Below are 24,314 nucleotides of genomic sequence, written 5' to 3'. Positions count from 1 at the left end.
AAAGCCAGACATTCATACTGCCGCAGCTGATAAAGCGGTTGCCAAAGATGCTGAATTACACAATAACACATATTTCCTTAATCATGTGTTTGGTAGGTCTATGTGCTTACTTTTTAGACAAATTAATCGTTGTTCGAAATATGAGTTAGCGTCGCATATTATCGGCGTATCAGTTGTACCTCCGTCTCAGGGGTCGGTCTCGGATAGGTTATCTTATGCAAATTTATATCCCACATGTGTAATAAACATAAACGTTGTTATGGTCCACACAAGAAACATTTCGCCAAAAGCATAAAAAATTAAAGTCGAACAAATTGGGAGTCGTATTTTTGAATCGAGATAATTATTTTTCCCAAAACAACACGAAATTGTGTCAAGATTTTAAAAAGAGCCTTCGTTCATTCGCATCAGTAAAAATTATAACCAATTGCTGCAAAATATCTGACATATCAGATATCAGTGAGTCAAGCAAACGCGTGAGATCTTATAAGGGCTTTTCTAAACACGTCTGGACTGAACTTTAAAACGGTCTAACTTGGGGACGAAGAACGAGAACTTTTAAGAAACCATTAGAATTCAAATTAGAGCACACAAATCGCGCATACGAATACCTTTAAAATTACGCATTTGTATGCGAATTGTAATTCAAGTGCTTCAAAAATACGTCTTTTGTAAAATACTTCGGTCTTTTTACGTCGCCCACATTCGGAAGCGGTGAAATCACCCAAATCCACAAGACAGACACCACGTGGTGGATCAGCTGACAGATCTCGAGACTGCTTGGCAGTCTTCCATACCCATCTCATGGGAATTACAAATCTATTGACTATTAACAAAAGAATGCAGGTCAGCATCGTCTCGTGATGCGTGGCATTTCACCAAAGATTAACAAGGATTTATTTCCTACGGGAGTGAGATTAAAATTCCCGGATTTAAAATATAGTCTCATACACCACCAAGTGACCAATCATAGCATAATCGGATAACAACAATGCTGTTGCTATTCGCTTTTGATAAGAAAGATTAATTAATGTATTGTAATTGCAAATTAGCCAAATTATCGTGTAATTTGGAATTATTTTTAAGTTGCTTAGGATTAGGTGTTTAGGATCCAAAATCACGTTTTCATTATGATTACGTCCATTGTTTATCATTACATTATGCCAATTGCCAGGTATTTAGGCAGAGAAATCGTTTCCACAAGTCGGGAAACACCAACAAGTCGATTTCACATTTATATTTTTTAAGTATGTTAACCGCTCTTATTTTATTTTATTTAAAACAAATTAATAATAATGAGTCTGCTATTAATAAGGTTATCATCACGTGGCCACTCACATGAAATCCTCCAAGTCGACCACGTTGGTGTATTGACAAGGCCCGCCATCAACGTCGTAGCACGAGTTGTAATTCCACTGAGGAGTCTGCTGGCATGGGAGGTTAGGGATCACGGGCGGCCGTCTCGGAACCATCTGAACCGGACAGTGGTACTGCTGAGGGATGTACCCTTGTCGGGCATTATAGAAGTCTCGACACTGCACTGGTTCACTAAACCTCGGATTGTAAACACTGTAACATAGGTCCGGTGGCTGAACGTTCCATTGGCCGTAACCCACGACTGGGCATTGGTTGGCCCAACCGGTGTCCGGCATTGGACCCGCCACGGGGCAGTGCGAAAGCGAGGGATCACCACTCACATACATCGCGGAAACAAAAGTTTCAACAACACAGAAGAAACCGCAAACCAGTCCATCAGGGAGCGTAATCAACGTACGACTGATATGCACAGATGGTCTTATCTCCAACGACTGTATTGCTAGCTTGGTAGCAAAAAGTTGATATAATAACGAATTTATTACAGCAGATAACAAAATATACTCGCAAACGCCATTTTATCAGCTAATATGAAAGAAAGCATTATGAATCGTCCCAAACGGTCGAAGTACGATCGGATATCTTAATAGATGATAATTTGGATCACAATTTTTTTTGTGTTTTGAAGTTTGTTGCTCCGAAGCAGTATCGACCGTATTCTTTATTAGAACTATCACTATCATAATAGTCCAGTTTTCGACAACTTCATTACAGTTCTATGGACGATAACATCTTTCGGAGACAAACCGAATCTTACACAGACGGAGTCACGGGGATATCACTATTTTAAGATATCCATGCCCTTCGATGATCTTCAAAATACTTTATTATAAAGAGATTAGATTAATATGCCAATCGGCTTTTACGATTGAACTCTATCATTGTTCAGGTGGCGTCTGGGTGACATACAAACTATGTCATCATCATCATGTACATCGTAATATTTATGGGTCTATATCGGCTACTAGCCACTAGTCAGATATACCGATAATCAGGGTAGGGCATTCGTTTTATTACGGGCTAGCCTATGAATTACTAACATGATTAAAAATAGCATAATCTATCTATATCCAGTAGATTCTACAAAGCTGAAGAGTTTATTTGCTATAACGCGCTAATTTCAGAAACGGGTCTGATTTAAAAAAAAAAATGTGTTGGATAGCCCATTTATAGAGGAAGGCTTTTTAGGCTATATAAAATCACCCTACAACGGAAGCTAGAAACGGAGCCATAAAGAAAATTGTTTCAAAAACGGGAAATATCAAACAAACTATTTTCATGTTACGAAGTCGCGGGCACAGCTAGTTTCCTAATCCCATTACACCGCGAAAGTGAAACAAGCAGGAAAACTTTCGCATTTATAATTAGCATCAATCTTGTAGCAGCAAGGTTTACAGTTTTTCGGCGATTTGCCAAGAAGTTTATTTAATATCTCATGTGATTATTAAAGTTTCATTTATACTTTGTCTGTCTTTCGTATTATATCATACATAGACTTCCCTTAAGTATATCCTTATACATTATATACGTATATATTATATACTATATACGTATGGCATTAAGCTCGCCTTTTTGTACGGAACATTGTTGTGTGTGCAATAAAGTCTTTAAATAAATAAATAAATAAATAAATCCTTGGCGAATTCGGACTTAAATTCTTCCGACTAGGTAATTTCATTGCTGAATAAAATGAGAAGATTTTCCCGAGACTAACTTAGCCTTCATCATCATCATCATTTCAGCCACAGGACGTCCACTGCTGAACATAGGCCTCCCCCAATGATTTCCACATCGCCCGGTTGGTAGCGGGCGGCCTGCATCCAGCGCCTTCTTGCTACCTTTATGAGGTCGTCGGTCTACCTTGTAGGTGAACGTCCCACTTAGCCTTCACTGTAAGTAGATTTTAATTAGACAGGAGTTAATACAGGGTAGAAAGAGAAGTAGCAAGCAGGAGAGAAGGAAAAATACTACAGATACATAATTTAAATTATCACATGTAATGGTTCAAGTCCATCACGATACGGTTGTATGATTGTTGTTTTAGTTTCAGATAAATGGCAGAACTCATATCAATGACTTGCAGTTGTTTACACATAATTTTCTCAACTCAACTACGAGTTTATTGCGTTTAATTTGCAAACTCCAATGTAGGTACCTACCTACCTAGTAGGAGTTACAAGAACCTACCTAAGTAGTTTGGAATTTAGAACACTACGAGTATCTTGATATTCAAGTTAACTAGTCAAGTTCTAAAGTTAGAATCTAACTATGACGATGTAGGATTTTGATTTTATTATATTCAATAAAATTGTAGAAAAACAGAAGCCTCCATGACCACTTCGGCCTTCAGAAATGTGTTGTTGTACCTACGATGTTTTCTTTTAAGAAAGATAATTTACTAGTTAATTTGTTTTAACAGTGATTTCTTAGTTCGTTTTATTCCTATTCGCATAGGTATGTATCAAAATGGATCCTAGTTAAAAGTAAAGAAATGCCTAAAAATTTTATAATTAGGTAGAAAAAATTTGAAATAACATTAGCCAACATCCTTTGAGGAAATAATAGCGATTTAATTCAGGAACAATAAGTATCGCGTGCAGTAAGGTAAATTGCAGCAAATTAGCCTTGCAGGCAATAACAACACGCTGCTGGATCGTTTGTGACAATCCCATTCTGTTTCATTTAATAAAGCGGAGTTTTATGATGTGGTAATGCATAAAAAAGACGCTTTAAAATGGTGTTAGTTTTCCAAGGGCCTAGATAGAGCTAGGATAGACCTCCTGGCTCAATTTAGCGCGATAGCAGGAAAGGGATGGATTGATAACTATCCAAGTTTCTTTCTCGCAAGAACTGTTGACGAATTATAGGAAAAAATCTCAGTTTCAGTTGCTATTGAAACCATTGCTGTTGTGACAGACTGATAGATATCTGAAGCACTTGTCCTATGATTGTGACATTAGTCTGTACAATCAACAGCACATCAGACTCTTATATGCTGTTGCAAAATAGCAACTATCACCATCAAAATTAAGATGCCAGTAAACTTGATGTGCTGTCGTCTATACACTTAGATACAAGGATTATACAGATAACATCCACTGAAAAAGTTTATCTTGAAATCAAACCACAATCTAAATCTAAGGTGCTGTTGCGAAGGAGTTTCGAGTGGGAAGTTTAAATAAAGATAAAATTAGCTCCAATACAAAACAAGTTCGCGGTAACGCCAGTAAGTAGTCGATATTTCCAGCAATTAGATTTAAAACAAACAAGAAAGATGGAGAGGAATAAATTATTTGGATAGTATATCCAAAACACACACCAAAAACGTAAAATAGAAAGAACGTGAGTCCATAAAAAAATATGAACCATGTGACGTCTATACAATTTAGTAGATTTACCTGCTTTGGACCACAAAGTAAATATTAAGTGGTAATATTTTTGTTGTAAAAAAGAGTGTAAGAGACGGGTGGGATTCCCTCTACTTGATAGGTCGGTATCGTTATCGAAATAATAATATCGAACTAATTAGTGTGTAAGTAAAGTCAACATACTCGTACTTTTAGATCAAGAAAACCTAACAATTACAAAATTACAGCCACTGAAAAAACGAGGTTTAATGAGGGTTTTCGCGATTGAAAAATCCGCCAGATGGCAATACGTAGACGCGAGGTCCAAATGCTGCGTGATTGGTGGATTTTGACATATCTGTCAATGTCATGTCAAAAATAACCAATCATGCAGCATTTGGACCTCGCGTCTACGTATTGCCATCTGGCGGATTTTACAATCGCGAAAACCCTCATTATTTTGAAAACAAAAAATTCTTAAAGTAACCTAACTATGGCATTCATTTTCATGACGTCAAATTGAATTATCTACGTTATTTACGATAAAAATGTTCAGTAAACAAATACCTAACAGGAACTTCTGCTTATTATATCAAGATAAAAAACATATTTTTGGGAAGTTAGCGACTAAAATAACTATAAGTTTTCTCAGTTTATAAGTTAGGTGAGAGTTAATATTCTTTCTATAATGTTCGGCTTATGTTTACAAAGGAAAACACCACGAAAGGTTCAAGGTTGAATAACTTGGTTCAACAGTTACCTATTCAAAACAAAATAGGTACATACAAGTCGTTTAAAACGTAAAAATTTTGCGTCAGTGGTAAAAGTCTTTAACAGGTAAAATAAACAAAAGAAACTAAGCACATAGGTACTTCGTTTACCCCTCGAATAGATAACTTCTCAATGGGTAGTATTAAAACGAGTGACTGTAAATTAAAGTTTTAAGTGTCAAAAATAATTAATTTAGGTTATAGTATTACTAAGTGAGCGACTGACTGCGAAAGATGAGAAATCAACAGAACAGCAACTAACAAACATTAATTTGAGGTACTTAAAATACACAATGAGATGCTTCTTAATATTTGAGCGACCTAATATTTGTTTGAGCGCCAACGTTACGTCCTGCATTATTTTCGATATTTGGCAAATGTTTTTTTATACTGAGCGGCATTTTATCTTAAATGAAGTGTTTCAAATACAAAAACCACTGAAAAATACTACAATGAACAAAGTATTATGAGCTCACATTAAAAATGATATTTGAAGAAACACTATTAGCTATATTAGCCAAGTAATTATTAAAATTTAAGGGTAGGTAATGAAATGAAACAAGTAATAATAATATGAATTTACATATTATATCGAAATAACAAAACAAAATAAGTCACTTCAGTCAACTACAAAAAGTAATATCATTAATTGTATGGAACATTGATAGGCATAAGGAGCCCTACTATTATACTCATCGTCATTGGCAAATAATAAGTGCTGGCTTGGACTTAGCAGGCCGACCTTGTTTTCTTTTTTGTCCAATGGGAATCATTTTTGCTTCTAGTGGTAGTGTTGTTAATTTCAGCCGAATTGCTAGATCCAAAACGTATCCATATACCATTGTCCAAGCTCAATATTAGATGCCTCAGGTAACGTAGAGGATTCTAATGACTATTGGGCTACCATATAGGTAGCAACAGACAGAAATCGCGACAGAGGAATTCTCTTATGAAGTTACTTCATTAGAAAACATATCAAAATAAAGAACATAAGACCTCACATAGAATATCAGTAACCAATAATCATTAATAATAATAATATAATAATAATAAATGATTCTTTATTCAAGCACAGAATAATAATAAGTACTACGTACAGAAGTTTTACTTCGCGAAGGTATTTAAAAAAATGTATGCTCAATGTCATTAACAATATGGTGTAATTTAGCTTGTCTCAAGAGTCAAGCAAGTTTGTCAGAAGTTTTGTTGACAAACGTCAGTGATCGGTACTGCGCCGAAGCTATAGGGCTGACTTCGGTAAAATGATGTGACGTGAGGTGCCAATCTGCAGAAAATGGCGGAGGAAATACATGATTTAGCATGAATTATCATGAATAATATTAACTACTTATTTACCTCTCAGTGTCTTGAGGCAACTTAAAAAAGTACATTCTGTGTTTTTATTATTATTTAGGCAGTTAAATACTGCACAGTATTTACACAGTAGATAAATCAAAACAGTACAGAAGCTTCATACAAACGCTCGAAATCAGACTCACGCACACAGACGCACGCTTTACACGAGCTCTAAGCGAACCTCGCAGTCCATCCGTCGCGAGTGTCGCGCGCGTTGAGTTTTTAATAATAATTTTATTGCATGCACTGTCCGCTGTAATTTTAAAAACATGCCACGAGTGTATTGCGTAGTATACGGCTGCTTGAACTCGGCATCTTCAAAACCAGAACTTTTATTTTTAAACTTCGTAATAATTCTGAATTGTAAAAATGATTAAATATTACTTTTTAAATAAAGTGCTTACATCTGATTTGTAATAGTTCTTTTTAAATTACGTAATTATGCTTTTTAACAATTTATGTGTTCTATTTGATAAAGTAACTAATTTGCTCCGCACCACGCTTTTGTACTAAGTGATGAACTGTATTTAAAATGAGGCAATAGGTACTATGTGAAAGTAAGTATCAGGTATTTTATTTATGAGAATAGATCTTCTAACGGCCTCTAATAGTACTTAATCAATTTATTCGATTATGTATTCGATCATTATAGAACCTAATTAACGTTTTATTTTTTTGTTAACTACTTAGTCAATTAATTTATTCCATTAGGTATTTGATAATTAAAAAACCTAAATAAACGTTTTAATAAATAAGTAAGTAAGAACCCTATTCATATTATAAAGATTAAGAGTGCCAACCCTAACACTCAGTCGAAGTGTAGGTATTTAACTCGCCGAAAGGGCTAAGTTTCCGTACTGCTTTAGCTCATATATATACTGTGGTATTTAGTACACCATTTTCTTTATTTTTTTCCATCATACACAAGAATACGCGTGCGTGAGTCAATGTTCGCTCGTATGTGAGGCCTTGTCGAATAGTACTCTTGTAGGGGGCAATCGTGCGTGTTTTGTTTTCGATGTAAACTCGCGGAGATGAACAGGCCTGATTCAAGTAACCAGGACTCAGCTCATAATGCAGCTTACAAAACTTTGCTGGAAGTGAACTTTTTAGTTGTTCGTTGGAAATAAAATTGGAAAAAATCGAATCTATCTTAAATATTGAAGTTGCCCTCTTTGTATTTCTAGTCGCTCACTTAGTAATGTAATCGCACGGACAGAATTTTAACATCTAAAATGGATTAAGGCGATTACATGGCCGAACGACCTTGAGCATTAGAGCGAGACAACGCGCCTCCCGCCGCGCGCCCGCGCTTCTGCCCGATACCAAAGTGCGCTCAGTATACAGATGCGAAGCGCTGCCAATTCTAACATAACTGCCTACGGGAATGTTAACTCGATTTTAATTTACGCAGATCGAAAAAAATTGCGATGCTTATTTTGTGTTTCAAAACAGAATTTAAAAAAAGAAAATAAATCATTATACAGAATAATAATAATTATCGTCAGCATATTTTCAAACTGAAACAAAATTGAAATAAATGATTATATTTCAATTAGACATCATTATACTTTAATTAGTACCATAACTATGAAAAATAAACAGTTATTTCCTACTGTAAAGTTTGCAAAAAGGGACATACCTAAGCAGTTTGAAAGTTAGGCTGACGATATTCGTGTGTCTAAGTGAGCTTCTAAACAGTTTTTAAGTGTGTGTACGAGTACATACCTAAATGTAAATGTCTGTCTGTGCAGGTATTCAAAATATTGGTCAAATATCGGTCAACATTGAATAAAATATTTTTGATCATCGAATACAATTTAAGACTTAACTTTCTCCGTTATTATTTTTTGGTAAAATTGAGAGAAAAATAAGATTTTAGATTTTTGCGTTCCATTTCAACTAAAATAAATAAACACGGATTGAGCGACATTTTTATATGAGTTACATGTCAAGTACGAATACGAATACTGTGTGTCGAGGTAACGCCACTACAATGTAACATTTTGACAATATGAGGGTAGTTTAAAATATTTAAGCCCACCCGAACGGACAAATTCCGCCAGCTGCCAGTCTGCTTGTGATCACGGCTGCATCATAGGCAGCCGAGATCACAAGAAAATCAAGCCACATACAAAAACAGACTTCTTTTTCTATGCGGTTATTATTTTTGATTTGATTTTGAAATAAATCATATAAAAAAGCTATGAAAAACAGTATATCAGAAAAGATGGAGATGTTTGAAGAAACTTTTGATGGATAATTTTTTGTATTATTTTCACATTTTCATCACTAAACTTTGAATTTTTGTCGAAATCCAATATCTAATTACTACAAGTGATATTTAGTTATTATCGTTGAAAAGAAGAGATAATTAGATGTTTTTAATGATCTTAAAAACAATCTACTAACACACATTTCATTTTTTTAATCAATTTAAAGTTTTTTATCGTGTTTTATACTTTTGTTAAACTTTGGCTGCTCGTAATTAGCTATCCAATCATAAATTTAGAATAAATAAATAATCAGACAAATAAATCTAGAAAAAATAGATAATCAGCATCTTGTATACCTATGTATTTAAATTATCTTAAACATTTTATAATACCTATACATATTTCAAATGACGTAGTAAGTACTTAGATCACTTTCATTCAGCCGCCGAACTACTATGAGTACCGAGTGTACCATCTGCGCTATAAATTCTTTATAGAAAAACAAAGAAGCGGAGCGTGCCGATGTGCGACACAGCCTCCCCGTGCGAACGCTAGTGAAAGACTGAGCTCCCGCATTCGCGCGGCCCGCGTGTGGAAATTACAGGGTATTTTGAATGTATGACACGTAATACATTATTTTTCAAAAAAAATGAACAACAGTTTTTTAGATAATTAAATTTTCTATCATTTGGTGAAAGAATCATTAAAATCGCTTCAGCCGTTTAGGAGGAGTAGGAAATTTCTTTGGTGAAATTAGAAGAAAGTTAAGAATTTTTTCTGTCAAAACTAATAGTTGTAACAAAAAAAACGAACAACAATTTTTTAGTTTAAGATATTATACATCTCACACATATTTTTTTTTCTTGTTTGGATCATCCATTTAGGAGGAGTAGGGATTCAAAGAGAGGTCTATTTTGCAGTTTTGCCTCACCTATCGCCTTAAGGCCGGGTAGCAGAGAAAATGGCGAAAATGAGGTTTTCATTTTTCATTTTTGAGGTACTAAACAGTCAAATTAAAGGCTAAGATTTTTATTGGGCATAGTTGAGGATATTTTATAGGGCTATTAACGGATGGAAACACGATTTGATGAAGTTGACTCGATAGAATATATTCCCAAAGTTACCTCTATTCGTTTTCTATTTATGGTTTTATTTTTAAAATAAGCGATTTGAGGTTCTAAATCTTTTACTAAACTAAAGTTCAGAAATAACTTGAGGGCTTTTAACGGATGAAATTTTTATATTGCGTCTTATTTAGTTACAATGTTAAAAAATGTGGAAAAAATCGTCCATGACGGCTTGGACAATCTCAATCAGTCGCGCGGTGGCGCTTACGGAGGACGGACGCGTGTCAGTTTTTTGGCCGTGACAGTTCGCGATTTGTCAATATTTTTGACAATGATGACTTTGATGAGTCACAGTATAATAATATCAGTGTTACTGGAGAAAGCTTAAATTTTTGATAATTAAGAATTATCAATTTTGTCTACCTATTGAAATTTAAATCGTTCGCATCCTTTTAAACGAAGACTCTACTCATGATACATAGTACATTCCTCAAATATGAGACAAAACCAATGAGTTAAAATTACATTTTAATAGTAGGTACCTACATACAATCGTCTTATACTCTTTAGAAGAGCACACTGACGCAAATAAATAATAAAAAATACTGTCTAAGGTCTGTAGCTAAAGGTCTAAGCTGTAAGATAGAAGAATCTTCTAGCCAAAAAGATGGCAGATGCAGCAGATGTCAACGGATTTAAAACTGGAGTTCATATGACTCCTTGTAGACTTGAGTCTCTAGAGCGTCCCTTCCTCCACCATGCGTAAGAATGTTTCAAAAATACTGTCTAAGGTCTGTAGCTAAAGGTCTAAGCTGCAAGATAGAAGAATCTTCTAGCCAAAAAGATGGCAGATGCAGCAGATGTCAACGGATTTAAAACTGGAGTTCATGTGACTCCTGGTAGACTTGAGTGTCTAGAGCGTCCCTTCCTCCACCATGCGTAAGAATTTTCACAAAAATACTGTCTAAGGTCTGTAGCTAAAGGTCTAAGCCGTAAGATAGAAGAATCTTATAGCCAAAAACATGGCAGATGCAGCAGATATCAACGGATTTAAAACTGGAGTTCATGTGTATCCTTGTAGTTTTGAGTCTCTAGAGCAGTGGTTCTTAACCTTTAAGTCATGAGGGACCATTTTACCAAATTTCTGTCTTGTCAGGGACCACCTCATAATCGGTCAAAACCAGTTTGACTGCAAAAATCAGTTAAAAGTGGTTTTGACCAAGGTGTGCAAGTGCACATTGTGGACCACTTGGAATGCCTCCAGGGACCACCAGTGGTCCGCGGACCACCGGTTAAGAACCACTGCTCTAGAGCGTCCCTTCCTCCACCATGCGTAAGAATGTTTCAAAAATACTGTCTAAGGTCTGTAGCTAAAGGTCTAAGCTGCAAGATAAAAGAATCTTCTAGCCAATAACTTTAAAACTATAATTTGAACGAATTTTGCTATTAGTGGACAAATTTCTGCTCACGATGGACTAATTACAACTGTCTACAGCATTTTTGCGCACGGGTTATGCATAGCTTATTTTTATTGCTTTAATACCTAGAAATAAGAATAACAACAAAAAATTGTTCTGAATTTGCTTTTATGTGTAAAAAATAGAAAAAATCATATCAATGAATGTATGAAACATGAACATAGAGATGATTTCATTTGTTGCCAAATATTTTTTTTTCTTTCTTTCTTTCATTCTTTCTAATTATTAAAACATACCAAACATCCATTTAAGATTCATTCTCACAAGAGAAAATTTTAAATAGAGTCCAAATATTGATTAAAAATGAAAAATTCTAATTTGCTGTCATGTTCCATAGAAGATTTTTCTCATAAAAATCTAACCCTATCATGCTTTCAGTTTACTGGCCTTGGTAACTTCGTCTCTCAAATCCCACTATATTTTGATGAAAGCATGCCCCTTGTTCTTGCGAATAAGCCCCCATAATTATCTATAAATATATCCCAATGAGAATGTGACGTGCTTCTTTAGAGACATTCTACTATGAAGATGGAAAATTCAAATCGCTATAACTCTTTAAAAAGCAAATATTTTCGATTTGTTATCGCACTTTTTTATATAAATTTGCTTATATAATCAGAATCTAATAAGTAAAATCGATGCGCAAAAAAAATATTTTTTTTTGTTGACCGGTGTTATCTGCTATACTCTCGACTCTCTAAAGCACAACATTTATAAAAATTTTGCTGCGGTAATGCACTCCAGGTAACAGTGTGTGATGGGTACTTCTCATTTACACTCAAATTTGATGGTCACACAATAGTAGTTTTTTTTTTTTTTTAAAAAGATTATTAGTAATTTGTTATTATACAAAATACTACTAGTCCCGTTAGCCCCTCGTACTAAGCTAAATATGCGCTTGTATCACGAGTGAGCTCACCACAATAGTCGAGCGGCGGCGGGGACCGAACCCGCGTTCCCCGGATCACGAGTCGGCCAGTCCGACCCCTTCACCGTTCGGCTATCGTGGCTTAAACGGTATAAGTTAGAACAATAACTTTGAAATCAGATGATAAAATATCTATTTAGCTACATCCCAACTAATATTATAAATGCGAAAGTAACTCTGTCTGTCTGTCTGTCTGTTACGCTTTCCCGCTTAAACCTCGCAACCGATTTTGATGAAATTTGGCATAGAGATAGTTTGAGTCCCGGGAAAGAACTTAGGATAGTTTTTATCCCGGTTTTTGAAACAGGGACGCGCGCGATAAAGTTTTTCTGTGACAGACAAAATTCCACGCGGGCGAAGCCGCGGGCGGAAAGCTAGTACAAAATAAATTTTATCATAATAGAAGCAAAAATAATACGAAAAAATCACATGAAACGATAAAAAACGGGGTCATTTTTCGCGTTCTCATCGTGTCACACCTTTGGTTGCAATGAAACATTTGGTTACTGCATTCACAATTTTCATTCAATTTGTGTGTAGCATATACTAAAATCATCGTAATTAAATATACTTTCCACACAATAGTCAAAAAAATATCTTCTTATAATTATTTTGAATTGAGAAAGCGAAATACGTTGGTCACACGATTTTAGGTACCTAAAATTTTGAGTAATAATACAAGATTGTCGTTAAACCGAACACCAGCAACCAATCACAGCGTTCTATTCGGTTAGCGTCAGTCGCGCTTCGACCATTGGGGAGGTTAGATAGGTCGATCGTCGCTCCGCGAAAAAAATACGTAACTTTTTGTGATTATCCATAGACATACCGTCGCTTGCTTGAACAATATTTTCTACCTCTAAAATTTAAACAATTTAATTGAAACTTTGCCATTGAAAACTTAACATGTTAGACTTATTTGTGTAGTATTCGACTTGAACCGTTAAATTCAAATTTAAGGATAATTCATAAAAAACTAAAAATTTCGTCACCTTCGTGGCATCACCTTCGTGGTGTTTTATACACGAAGGTGACTTTAGGCCACGAAAGTGATTTCTTGCTTTGGTTTATCTACACTAATATTATAAAGAGGAAAACTTTGTTTGTTTGTTTGTTTGTTTGTTTGTTTGTTTAGTTGTAATGGATAGGCTCAAAAACTACTGGACCGATTTTAAAAATTCTTTCACCATTCGAAAGCTACATAACTCACGAGTAACATAGGCTAAATTTTATTTTGGAAAAAAATAGGGTCCCGTAAAATATTTGGGATTTTCATAAGACGTGGAATAGCGCCATCTATCGTCATTGGTTAAAATCTTCTTGCGCCTGACAAAAATTTTTGAGGTACGTAAATATTCATAAAGGCAAAGCTGTCAAACGCCATCTATCGACATCATTAGTAAATTAGTAACTAAATATTACATGTACTATGAATAGCGCTGTTCGTAAATAATATTGAAAATTTAATAAATAAAGATATTTTATGTAATTGAACCATTCACTGTATGTACCTATTTGAATCATTCACTGTGTTTAAACGAGCAAATCAAAGTGTTAATTAGTGACTTTTTACAAACTTCCTTGCAAATTCTTACTATGTGCCGCCATCTATCGAGATGAATATTAGGGTACGGTTCAGCGGCGGACAAATGGGATGGGCGCGTGGGCGATTGTAGTTAAATAGGATAAGAATTACCTACTTCGTTTTTATTTTCTGTATGTAATTTGTTAATTTTTTGGTAGGGTCTTTATTTTAATTACTTAGGTTGGTAGGTACTTACTTATTTGATTTTAATGATAATTACTATAGGTACGTATAATTTTAGTAGAAAGAAAGGTCATCGAATGACTAAGTGACTCACTCACTCATCACGAAGTCTCAGAAACTACAAGTCTTAAAAGAGTTCTCAGAGGTTAATGGTCTATTCCACCTGGCTTTGATCACCAAGATGATCAAAGTGGACTCCAGTTAAATTATATTTTTAGTGTTCTTTGATCACCATAAATAAATCATACCTCTGAATTGTCACATACATGTCCAATTTGTTTATTGCGGTTTTTAGAAAATATCAAAAATGTTACAAAACAAAATATGTAGTACAACAATTGGACATGTGACTATTCAGAGGAGGTGTGATTTGTTTGTAGATGATCAAAGTACACTAAAATAATAATTTAACTAGAGTCCACTTGGCTCACCCAGGTCATCGTATCCGTGGGTAATCAAAGGCACAGAATAAATTCAAAGGACACTAAATTGTCGCTGTAAGTCCACTTTGATCACCTGGCTAATCAAAGCCAGGTGATCAAAGTGGAATACACCTCCTTTTAGAACGTAGGTAGTCACTAAGACGAAATTTTGCAAAATTCAACCCTTATGGGAGTTAAAAAGGGGGTTAGAAGTTTGTATTGCAGTCCTCGGTTTTTAAAGTAAGAGACTTGAAAGTTAAAGTGTATGCTCACTATGATCTCTAGATATTGTGGAGGTGTACATATACTGTTCGGTACACTGTGGTACTGTGTACACATCGGTTTGCCGACGATATTGTGGTCATGGCAGAATCGTTGGAAGATCTTGGCACAATGCTCGAAGACCTTAATCGATTTTCCCAACAGGTAGGCCTGAGGATGAACATGGACAAAACGAAGCTTATGCCGAATGTCCATGTTGGGCCCTACCCAGTTTCAGTTGGGAGCTCAATTCTCGAGATTGTCGACAAGTAGGTATGTCTACCTCGGACAAACGATCCAGCTAGGTAGGTCCAATTTCGAGAAGGAGGTCAATCGTCGAATCCAACTCGGCTGGGCAGCGTTCGGGAAACTACGCAACATCTTTTCGTCCAAAATACCTCAATGCCTGAAGACTAGAGTGTAAACCAATGTGTATTCCCAGTGATAACTTATGGCTCGGAAACGTGGCCTCTCACTATAGGCCTTATACAGAAGCTCAGCTGCACAGCGTGCTATGGAGAGGGCTATGCTTGGTGTTTCTTTGCGAGATCGAATCAGAAATGAGGAGATCCGTAAACGAACCAAAGTCGCTGACATAGCCCGACGGATTAGCAAGCTAAAGTGGCAATGGGCAGGGCACATAATACGCAGAACTGATGGCCGATGGGGCAGAATGGTTCTGGAATGGAGGCCGCGTACCGGAAAACGTAGCGTGGGACTTCCACCTACAAGGTGGACCGACGACATCGTAAAGGTAGCAGGGAAGCGCTGGACGCAGGCCGCTTCCAATCGATCAACATGGAAAGCATTGGGGGAGGCCTATGTTCAGCAGTGGACGTCCTATGGCTGAAATTGTGGTGGTGGTGGTGGTACATATACTGAAAATGTATCATTAGAAATCAACTACGGGGGCTAAGGAGATAAAAGGAGGGTTGGAAGTTTATATTATGAAAGTCCTATGTGTTTAAAGTAAGAGAGTTGAAATTTTAAATGTATGCGCTATAGATGATAAGAGCGGATTTTACGAAACTCCACCCCTAATGGAGTAAAACGAGGTCCACGCGTACGAAGTCGCGGGCGGCCGCTATTTTAAAATATAGTGACTGGTGTTTATGTTTTTACAATATTTATAATAATAATATAATATTTGTTTTTATAATAACTAATAAATTATATGTGGTAAGTAGAGATCAGTACATCAATAAATAAATAAGGGTCTCGTATTTTTGTTATCTGTCTGTATGTATGACTGTATGTATGTCTGTATATGTGACTGTGTATCTGTTTGTAAGATAAATTTAATCTGAAGTTTGAGTTAAAAGTTGTACAACAAAAATACGAGGCCCTCTGGCCTAAATAAAAAAAATATTTTTGTTGAGGGACTGATAATCAGTTAGAGCTCTTTTTTATTGAGGTACTGATAATCCGTTTTTTGCTTCTTTAGCATTTCAGAATGCTACCAGTGTCACCCTTAAAACCAATTGCGTAGAATCTTGTAACATAGTAGGTGACGTAATCGGTAAAATTTTATCTTGTATTTAAGTAGGTACCTATTTATATTATGTTATTGCTATTTATCTATGAAAATAAGACAAAATATATGTTTTATAAACACTTAAGAGTCATTTACAGTAATAAAGTTTGAAAAAATTATTGCTGTGAAGTACAGAATCACTTTCGTGGCATCAAAAAATTCAAAACGTTAAAGCTTCCAAACGAGACTCACTATTTGACTGATTTACTGAGAATACAGTCTTCACATCAAGCGCTACAATTTTTGTTTACAAAAAGTTGAAATAAGTTAGAAATAAAATTTGCCACGAAGGGACGATGAGAACCGTGGCGATGAGAAATACCCTGATGCTCATTGCTCATAGTGATTTTCGATACAGAGCCCCGTACATACGTTATAATACATAAATTATGGAAAGAAAACACCCAGACCAATACAAACAAATATGTATGCAATTTTAGTATGATATTTTTATTTATTAATAAACAATAAGACTGAACAAAATTGATGCGTGTACTGATTAATGTAATTAACCACATGCAAAGCTTTGTGAATTGCAACAACTATAATTTATTATCCAAGCTCTAAATAATCGCTACTACGAGTAACTGATCATAAAATGGTTTTCCAATCGCTCAAGCTCCCGAGGATCTACCGATAGGTCGGGTGACGTAATCTTGAAATTCTTTTAGCCGGCGCGGAACTTCCGGAAGGTCGGGTGACGCCACGCCTCTTTGAACCGTGTTTACTTTGGCAGTTATATTCTATACTAGCGGCCGCCCGCGACTTCGTACGCGTGGATCCCGTTTTACCCCCTTCATCTATCTTACGCGGCTTAGATTTTTTCATACAAATGTTTTTTCCCGCTAATTCCAGTTCCCGTGGGAATTTTGCGATATCCTGTTGTAACTAAGCTTTAAGTTTACTAAGGTACCTGCATGCCAAATTTTAAGCGTCTAACTTACGCGGTTTAAATTTTTTCATACAAATGTTTTTTCCCGCTAACTCCCGTTCCCGTGAGAATTTTGCAATATCCTGTTGTAACTAAGCTTTAAATTTACTAAGGTACCTGCATACCAAATTTCAAGCGTCTATCTTACGTGGCTTAGATTTTTTCATACAAATGTTTTTTCTCGCTAATTCCCGTTCCCGTAGGAATTTTGCAATATTCTGTTATAACTAAGCTTCAAGTTTACTAAGATACCTGCTTGCCAAATTTCAAGCGTCTAACTTAAGCGGTTTAGATTTTTCATACAAAAGGATTTTCCCGCTAATGCCCGTTCCCGTGGGAATTCCTAAGTATCCTATAACCTGCCCAGGTGTATGAAGAATAATTGTGCCAAGTTTCGTTAAAATCCGTCGAGTAGTTTTTGTTTCTATAAGGAACATACAGACAGACAGACAGACAGACAGACAGACAAAAATTTTACTGATTACATTTTTGGCATCACTAACGATCACTAATCACCCCCTGATAGTTATTTTGAAAATATATTTCATGTACAGAATTGACCTCTCTACAGATTTATAATAAGTATTGAAATGAAACACTCTTGTAGGTTGTTTAACTTGTATTTCAGCACCACAATTTTTTATTTTTCTTTACACAATTCCGACATTATGACGTCAACCTAATAGTACCTCTCGCTTCGAACGCTCAAATCGAACTGACTGTCCAGCGGCATGCCAGCGATAAGGTAACTTCCCCTTCCATGAGTAAAAGTCGACCGGTTCAAAACGACTTATCGACGGCATGCCCCGGAACTAGTCAAATGCAATACTTATTTCATAATTAGCTGTTTTTTTTAATTTTTAAAATACTAAAATGTATACAATAAAAATCTAAAATAATTAAATTAAATAATAAATATGAAATAATTGGATGTAATACACAATAAATTCTAAAATCATTCTAATGTCTGCAAAATGCCTAGGAAGTAATCAAATAAAGTATTTTAATTTAATAATGGGTTTTCGGGTTCTTCTAAAATACAATTAAAATACTAAAATTGTTGCAATAACTATTTAAAAGTAACCAATAATCGTATAAAATACAATATAAATTCTAAAATCATTACAGTATAGATTTATTCGATTCTAAAATATATTCCCAAAATTTTTGAAAGTTGTTTTAATTTGTATCACTTGGTTATGATTTGTATTAGAAAGTGCTGTGAGTGTGACGCTTGAACGGAAGGAAGTCAACCTAACCTAACCAACTGCGTATTTCTAAACTGCGTATTTCTATACTGTGTAGCCGCGAGAGCTCTTTGGCGCGCTGTCTTTGGCGAAGTATTGCGCGCGCAGATTTTGACAGCGCGAAATACCTACTTTAGCAGAAATACCAAGCCTTAAACATAACCCACTTTTTGTAAGCTCGTTCTGCATTTGATTATTAATCAATATTCGTCGTTAGTTAAGTTAATTTTTCGCCTACTCAAATTCATACCGCTCAATTTATTAAAACAGTATGCCATCATCAGTCGCTAAGTTATTTTTTAGTCGATCGTTTTATAATTCCCCCTTCTCAATTAATTTCAAAATGATGTTTTTCATCATATTTACTCGTATTCTGTGACCATCCATAAAATAACAATTAAGGAAATGAATAATTAATATAAAATACCTTACAGACAATCAATATTATTCATGTTACATTTTATATCCGGAAAGTAAATGTGATTTCCGCACGTTCTATAAATGAACTAGTGCCATTAATTATTGAATTTTATATTGATTTTGAACGCTTTTATTTGTCTTATTTTAAGTTTAAAATCAATAGCAGGCTTCCTAATTAACACTCAAGTGTCGTCTAAAAATATTTTAAAAATTGCAAACGAAGGAACAGTGTGAAGAAGAGTAAAAAAATAATAATAATGAAAAATTCTTTCAGAAAGAGCGTGGCCCCGAAAGTTTTAAAGAAGAATAAAATCTACAGGGATCTTTAGTTTTTCAAATATTAAAAACTATACACTCCCTCAGCTACGAGTCTGATAATGGCCTCTACAATGTATTATGTGCCTCTACATACCTACATTGTAATTTTGTATGGGTCCTTTACTGATAAGAGACCATTTAAGGGTAACTAAAAGCAGTAATCTTGCATACCAGGCCCTTTTAAAATTGAGTCATAACTTATCATCCGTTATCAAAATCAGAATGCTTTGCTACCTACCTGTTGCATCATTGATAAAAATAAAATTACATTTTCAGACATCAAAAATCAAATAGATAGAATTTATGTTTACGGACTTTACGGCGATATAGAGACGACATTGAGGGTTGAATAAAAAACGACGTTCATCTACATTTAAGAATAGATTCCTACTGACTTGTGAAATGTTACTTAGTTGTTAGTTCTAAAAGATAAAAAACTAAACAGGTATTAGTCTCCAAAAAGAACAGTTTGTGAACACTGATTGATGTTAATTACTCTTGAGTCGAATAATTAACAAGTCCAAACTTTTCGCCAAATAAGGCGATGCACGATCTTCCATTTACGAATAGTCATAAGTTTTGCCGAAAACGTTGACCACGTCGTAGATAAGACACCATCAGGCTCCAGTAGTTTACCCACAACTTCTCTAAAATCATTAAACGTTTACGCAATTTACGACATTTGATCTTAAGTTCAACGAATGAGCGTCACCACAACTTATGCAGAATCGAATATTTATTAAAGCTGTAAATTCCAAAATCCCCTAAGCCGGAATCCGTGTTTGTTTTCCTTAGTTCTGATTGGAGTCAACAAACTGGATGATGCATAATTGCATTAATTGCAAATGTATCCTGAATATTCAGAGATACTTTTCACAAAACGACTTAGATTTTATTATAAGAATTTCTCTAGATTCCCTCCCTAGGCCACAGCCTAGGCTAGGGAGTCAATTATTTTTTGTTTTGTACCATTATGCTGCTAGGAAGTAAGTTCTCTCCAGTAGGAAGCTAGGAAGTCCCGTGGATGTTGGCCGCGTGTGGTTGTGGCAGATAGAAATAGGTCCACTCCCACTACCCATCCCATCCCAAACCCATCTGAATCCTGTAGTATCCTGAATATCAAAAACCTAGCAACTGCATATCAAACTGAGGATCCCATCCTCATTCAGCTCCATTACTTAATTTATTTCTTTGTAATAACATTACTTGTAAAAATTAATGAAGGCTTTTCCTAAACTGCGGCAATGTAAAAGTTAAATCTAACTGAACTCTTTAAAAATGACCCACCTTTTATTGAATGAAGAATGTTCACTAATTTTGTTTTTTAGCTTTCTGTATTCTCTGTTAAAAATAAAAAATACATGTGAAAGAATTATTTCGATACGTCAATTAGTTTCCAAGATATTGAATTTTAAAGGTGCGGGCGGCGGTCGGCCCGCCATTTTATGCGCGTGACGTCATAATATAGTGACTGGCTCAAATTTGTATGGGTGGAATCTTGCAAGCTGAATTAAGACCCACTTCCGGACAACCGATTAAGCTGCAAATTCGCATACACATGTAATTTGGATGACCATGCAATATTATGATGACATGGAGCTGATCTGATGATGGAGCTGGAAGGTGGCCATAGGAACTCCATAATTCGTTTCGTTTCAGCCAAATGACGTCCACTGCTGGACAAAGGCCTCCCCCAAGGTTTTCCACAATGAACGGTCCTGCGCTGCCCGCATCCAGGCTCTTCCCGCGACCTTTACCAGATCGTCGGTCCACCTAGTAGGAGGCCTGCCCACGCTACGTCTTCCAGCCCGTGGTCGCCACTCGAGAACTTTCCTGCCCCAACGGCCATCGTCTCTACGAGCTGTGTGCCCCGCCCACTGCCACTTGATTTTAGCAGTTCTGCGAGCTATGTCGGTTACTTTGGTTCTCCTGGAACTCCATAATAAAACGACTTAACTCCATCGAGTATGGGCTCGTTCGTTTTGTATTGACGAGAACTTCAATTCTATATAGTAATCAGGGTCTGATGATGGAGCTGGAAGGTACTTCGCAATAAAACGACACAATCGCATCATGTTTGGGTTTGGTTCAATTTTAATTTCTGTGATGGGTCTGGGTGTTAATTAATATGTATAATATGTATTTACAAAAAAAAATGTAATTTAAGTATGTTTAAATCCGTTGTCTAGTGAGCGGACACTGTGAATGTACGTCACGCGGGGTCACGTGACCGTCGGCGGGACTCGATATTTATGCGAACTTTGAATGCCTATAAAATCATAACTACCTACTTGGTATTTTTGAATGAAATAAAAACAAATTGTGGTGGCGCCCTCCTGTTAGCGTCATGACGGATAATGTTGGGCATAATCCATTTACTTTTTTTTTTCTTTCTTTTAATATTGTATTTTTTTTATTTTGTTTTTTCTCTTTTGTTTGTTTTTGTGTATTGTCTCATGTTTGCCCAGCTCTCTCCAAAAATGGTCACCGCAGAATAACAGCGTCGTGTTGTGGGTTTTATTTAGCGCTCCAGAGCATGACACATGCTGAGCGGTGGCCAGTTTTGGTTCTAACTTGTATCTGTTTTTTGTTATCTGATTCTGTGTGTTATATTTTAAGTTGGAACCAAATAAATGTTTTTCTTTCTTTCTTTCTTTCAAATGTATTTGTATGTAAAAGCTTAACTGTAATAAAGGTTTCAAGTGATTTTGCATACCTAGTAACATTCTCAATTGGTAAATATTTTACTACGTGAGTAATATAATTGCTGACTTTTGGCTTGATAAACTTGATAACAGAGCGAGTAATCAGAAGTTGAGGTGCATCTTTGGATATGTTCCAAAGGTTAAATTTTATTCTGCTTGCGATTTCACCCTGACCATGCTGTGAATTAACTATCTTTTTATTCGTTAATTGTTCGTTGAATTAACTATGTATACAGTTTATTACCAATAAAACTTTTAACCTTAACAACTTTCTAGTTTGTATCAAAATCATTAACATTATTTTATTTTTAAAAACTTTAATGATAGTGCTTTGAAAATAATTATAACTTTTCATTGCTGCTGAAAAAGGTGAGTTTCTTTCTTCCACCACCTCTGAGTGACTGACTGCATTGTGGACGCCCTCTGCCCCATCTAGGGGACATAGGACCTTAATTCAAGTAAGTCAAGACCACTTCTTCTCAGCACCAGTCAATATGTTGTCCTCCTGAAGTGTTAGTAGGGCAAGTCATATTTATTGGGAGTGTATACTACCCCTTCACGATAAGTTTGCTGGTCCGTGGAATGCGCGTCCCCTCCCCCAACCGCGATTAAACGCAATTAATGTGTCTTATTTTATGCAAATACACAATTTTTATCAATAATAATAAATAAAAAATATTTTAAATATATATTTTGTTATAGTTGCTTCCCTTCGAGTGACGTCATATCGCCAGCGGCAAACATACAGCGAACGGATAGTATGTAATAAAGATTTTGATTTGGACACTGATTGAAATGGAACAATGAAGCCAATAATATTACAGAAAAAGTTACTGTACTGTTGCGTAACTTAAGCCATTAAAAGATAATTTAAACAGTTCAACATGACATGAGGGTACCCATTCATCTCTACTATCTAATCAGCTAGTGGAATTTATTGTAAACATTGTTCATTTAAAAAGTTCCAATTTTGACAGCAGAGCATGACACAAATGTTTACTAGTAATGCAAGGATTTTAGAAAAATAAAAGAATACCAGCTATTGCTTTGCACCTAAAATTCCTCTTGTTGAATGTTTATTTCTTCCCTATTATCAAATTCATTGCATGACACCTATAATATTGCAGTTGAATAGGTTACAAGAATTATTTTTTCCACCATAAAATGCATAATTTACCTGAAAAATACTAGAGACTCAATTACAGTATAAAGTAATAGGACAAGGTGTTTAGATTTTGGATAATTTGACGTAACAAAAACAAATATTCAAACCACACCACATTCAAAGAGAAAGTTTGGACTTCGATGAAACCACGATCACAACGACGAACAGGAAAATTAGAAAATCCATGAAAGAAATCCCAAATTCCATTGGTAACTGTTTGTGTTCATAGGTTATGTCCCAGAATGCTTCAAAATAATTGTATCAACTTACCTCCTTTTCTGATTAGCTGGTTTCGAAGCCATCACAGTTTTTATCAAACGACACTATTATGAAACTCGACGATATGACCACAATCTTAGAACACTGCCAAGGAGAGTATCATATCGCTGTCCACTATGGATAGTTTAAATTTGTTTACGTATGCACCACAAAAAAGTCTCACTAATCACAAAATATTCATGTCATTTTAAATTGCACTAACACATAAAAATACACTTTGTTATCGTGGATTCGTGAACTTGCACAGTAGGTAAAAAAGAGACACGAGATCGACGTCGAAGTTATTTGACAAGTAGGTTTTCCTATGTTGTTTTTAAGTATCAGGAAAAGATCTCATTGGTCAATTGAATTTTTATAACTTACAATGCACCAATAGCGCTTTTGTATTCGACATTGCATCAAAAAGCAGACTGCTAAGATCGAACAGAAGGACAGAGAGGGCGCCACTCCTGTATAATGCTGTCAAAAGCGTATTGTTTGCTATTTACCGTAATATTAATTTTATTTTTCATCAGAATTTTAATTCGGTACCATTGGAAATGTTATTTTGCATTAAATTATTCCCACTTAACCCTCTACTACTTCCTCAAAATAATCTAAAATAATGATTCCTGAAGCACTGGAATGACATCTATTGCTAACGATTGTAACTAAAACATCATCAAAGCAGCTTGAACATACAGATAGCATTAGAACGTTATATTTCTTTAACAGATGTCACTGTACGC

General features: G+C 35.5%; 1 protein-coding gene across 2 annotated transcripts in view; it reads right to left on the bottom strand.

Annotated features, from left to right (window-relative positions):
* LOC135080706 (hypoxia-inducible factor 1-alpha-like) overlaps positions 1–23,870 on the bottom strand; it is a 133,584-nt gene extending 109,714 nt beyond the window's left edge. The window contains exon 1 of one of the 2 annotated variants that reach the window (XM_063975421.1): positions 23,578–23,870. In XM_063975421.1, the coding sequence (XP_063831491.1) occupies positions 23,578–23,609 (32 nt within the window). In that variant the 5' untranslated portion in view covers positions 23,610–23,870. Of the gene's footprint in view, positions 1–1,338; positions 1,788–23,577 lie in introns of those variants that run through there. The other variant, XM_063975420.1, reaches the window with a different exon arrangement.
* Between the last annotated feature and the right edge of the window lie 444 nt (positions 23,871–24,314).

Source organism: Ostrinia nubilalis, chromosome 18 (genome assembly GCF_963855985.1).
Source record: "Ostrinia nubilalis chromosome 18, ilOstNubi1.1, whole genome shotgun sequence".
Lineage (NCBI taxonomy): Eukaryota > Metazoa > Arthropoda > Insecta > Lepidoptera > Crambidae > Ostrinia > Ostrinia nubilalis.
The sequence above is the reverse complement of the archived record's forward strand: the minus strand, read 5'-3'. Positions and strand labels throughout refer to the sequence as shown.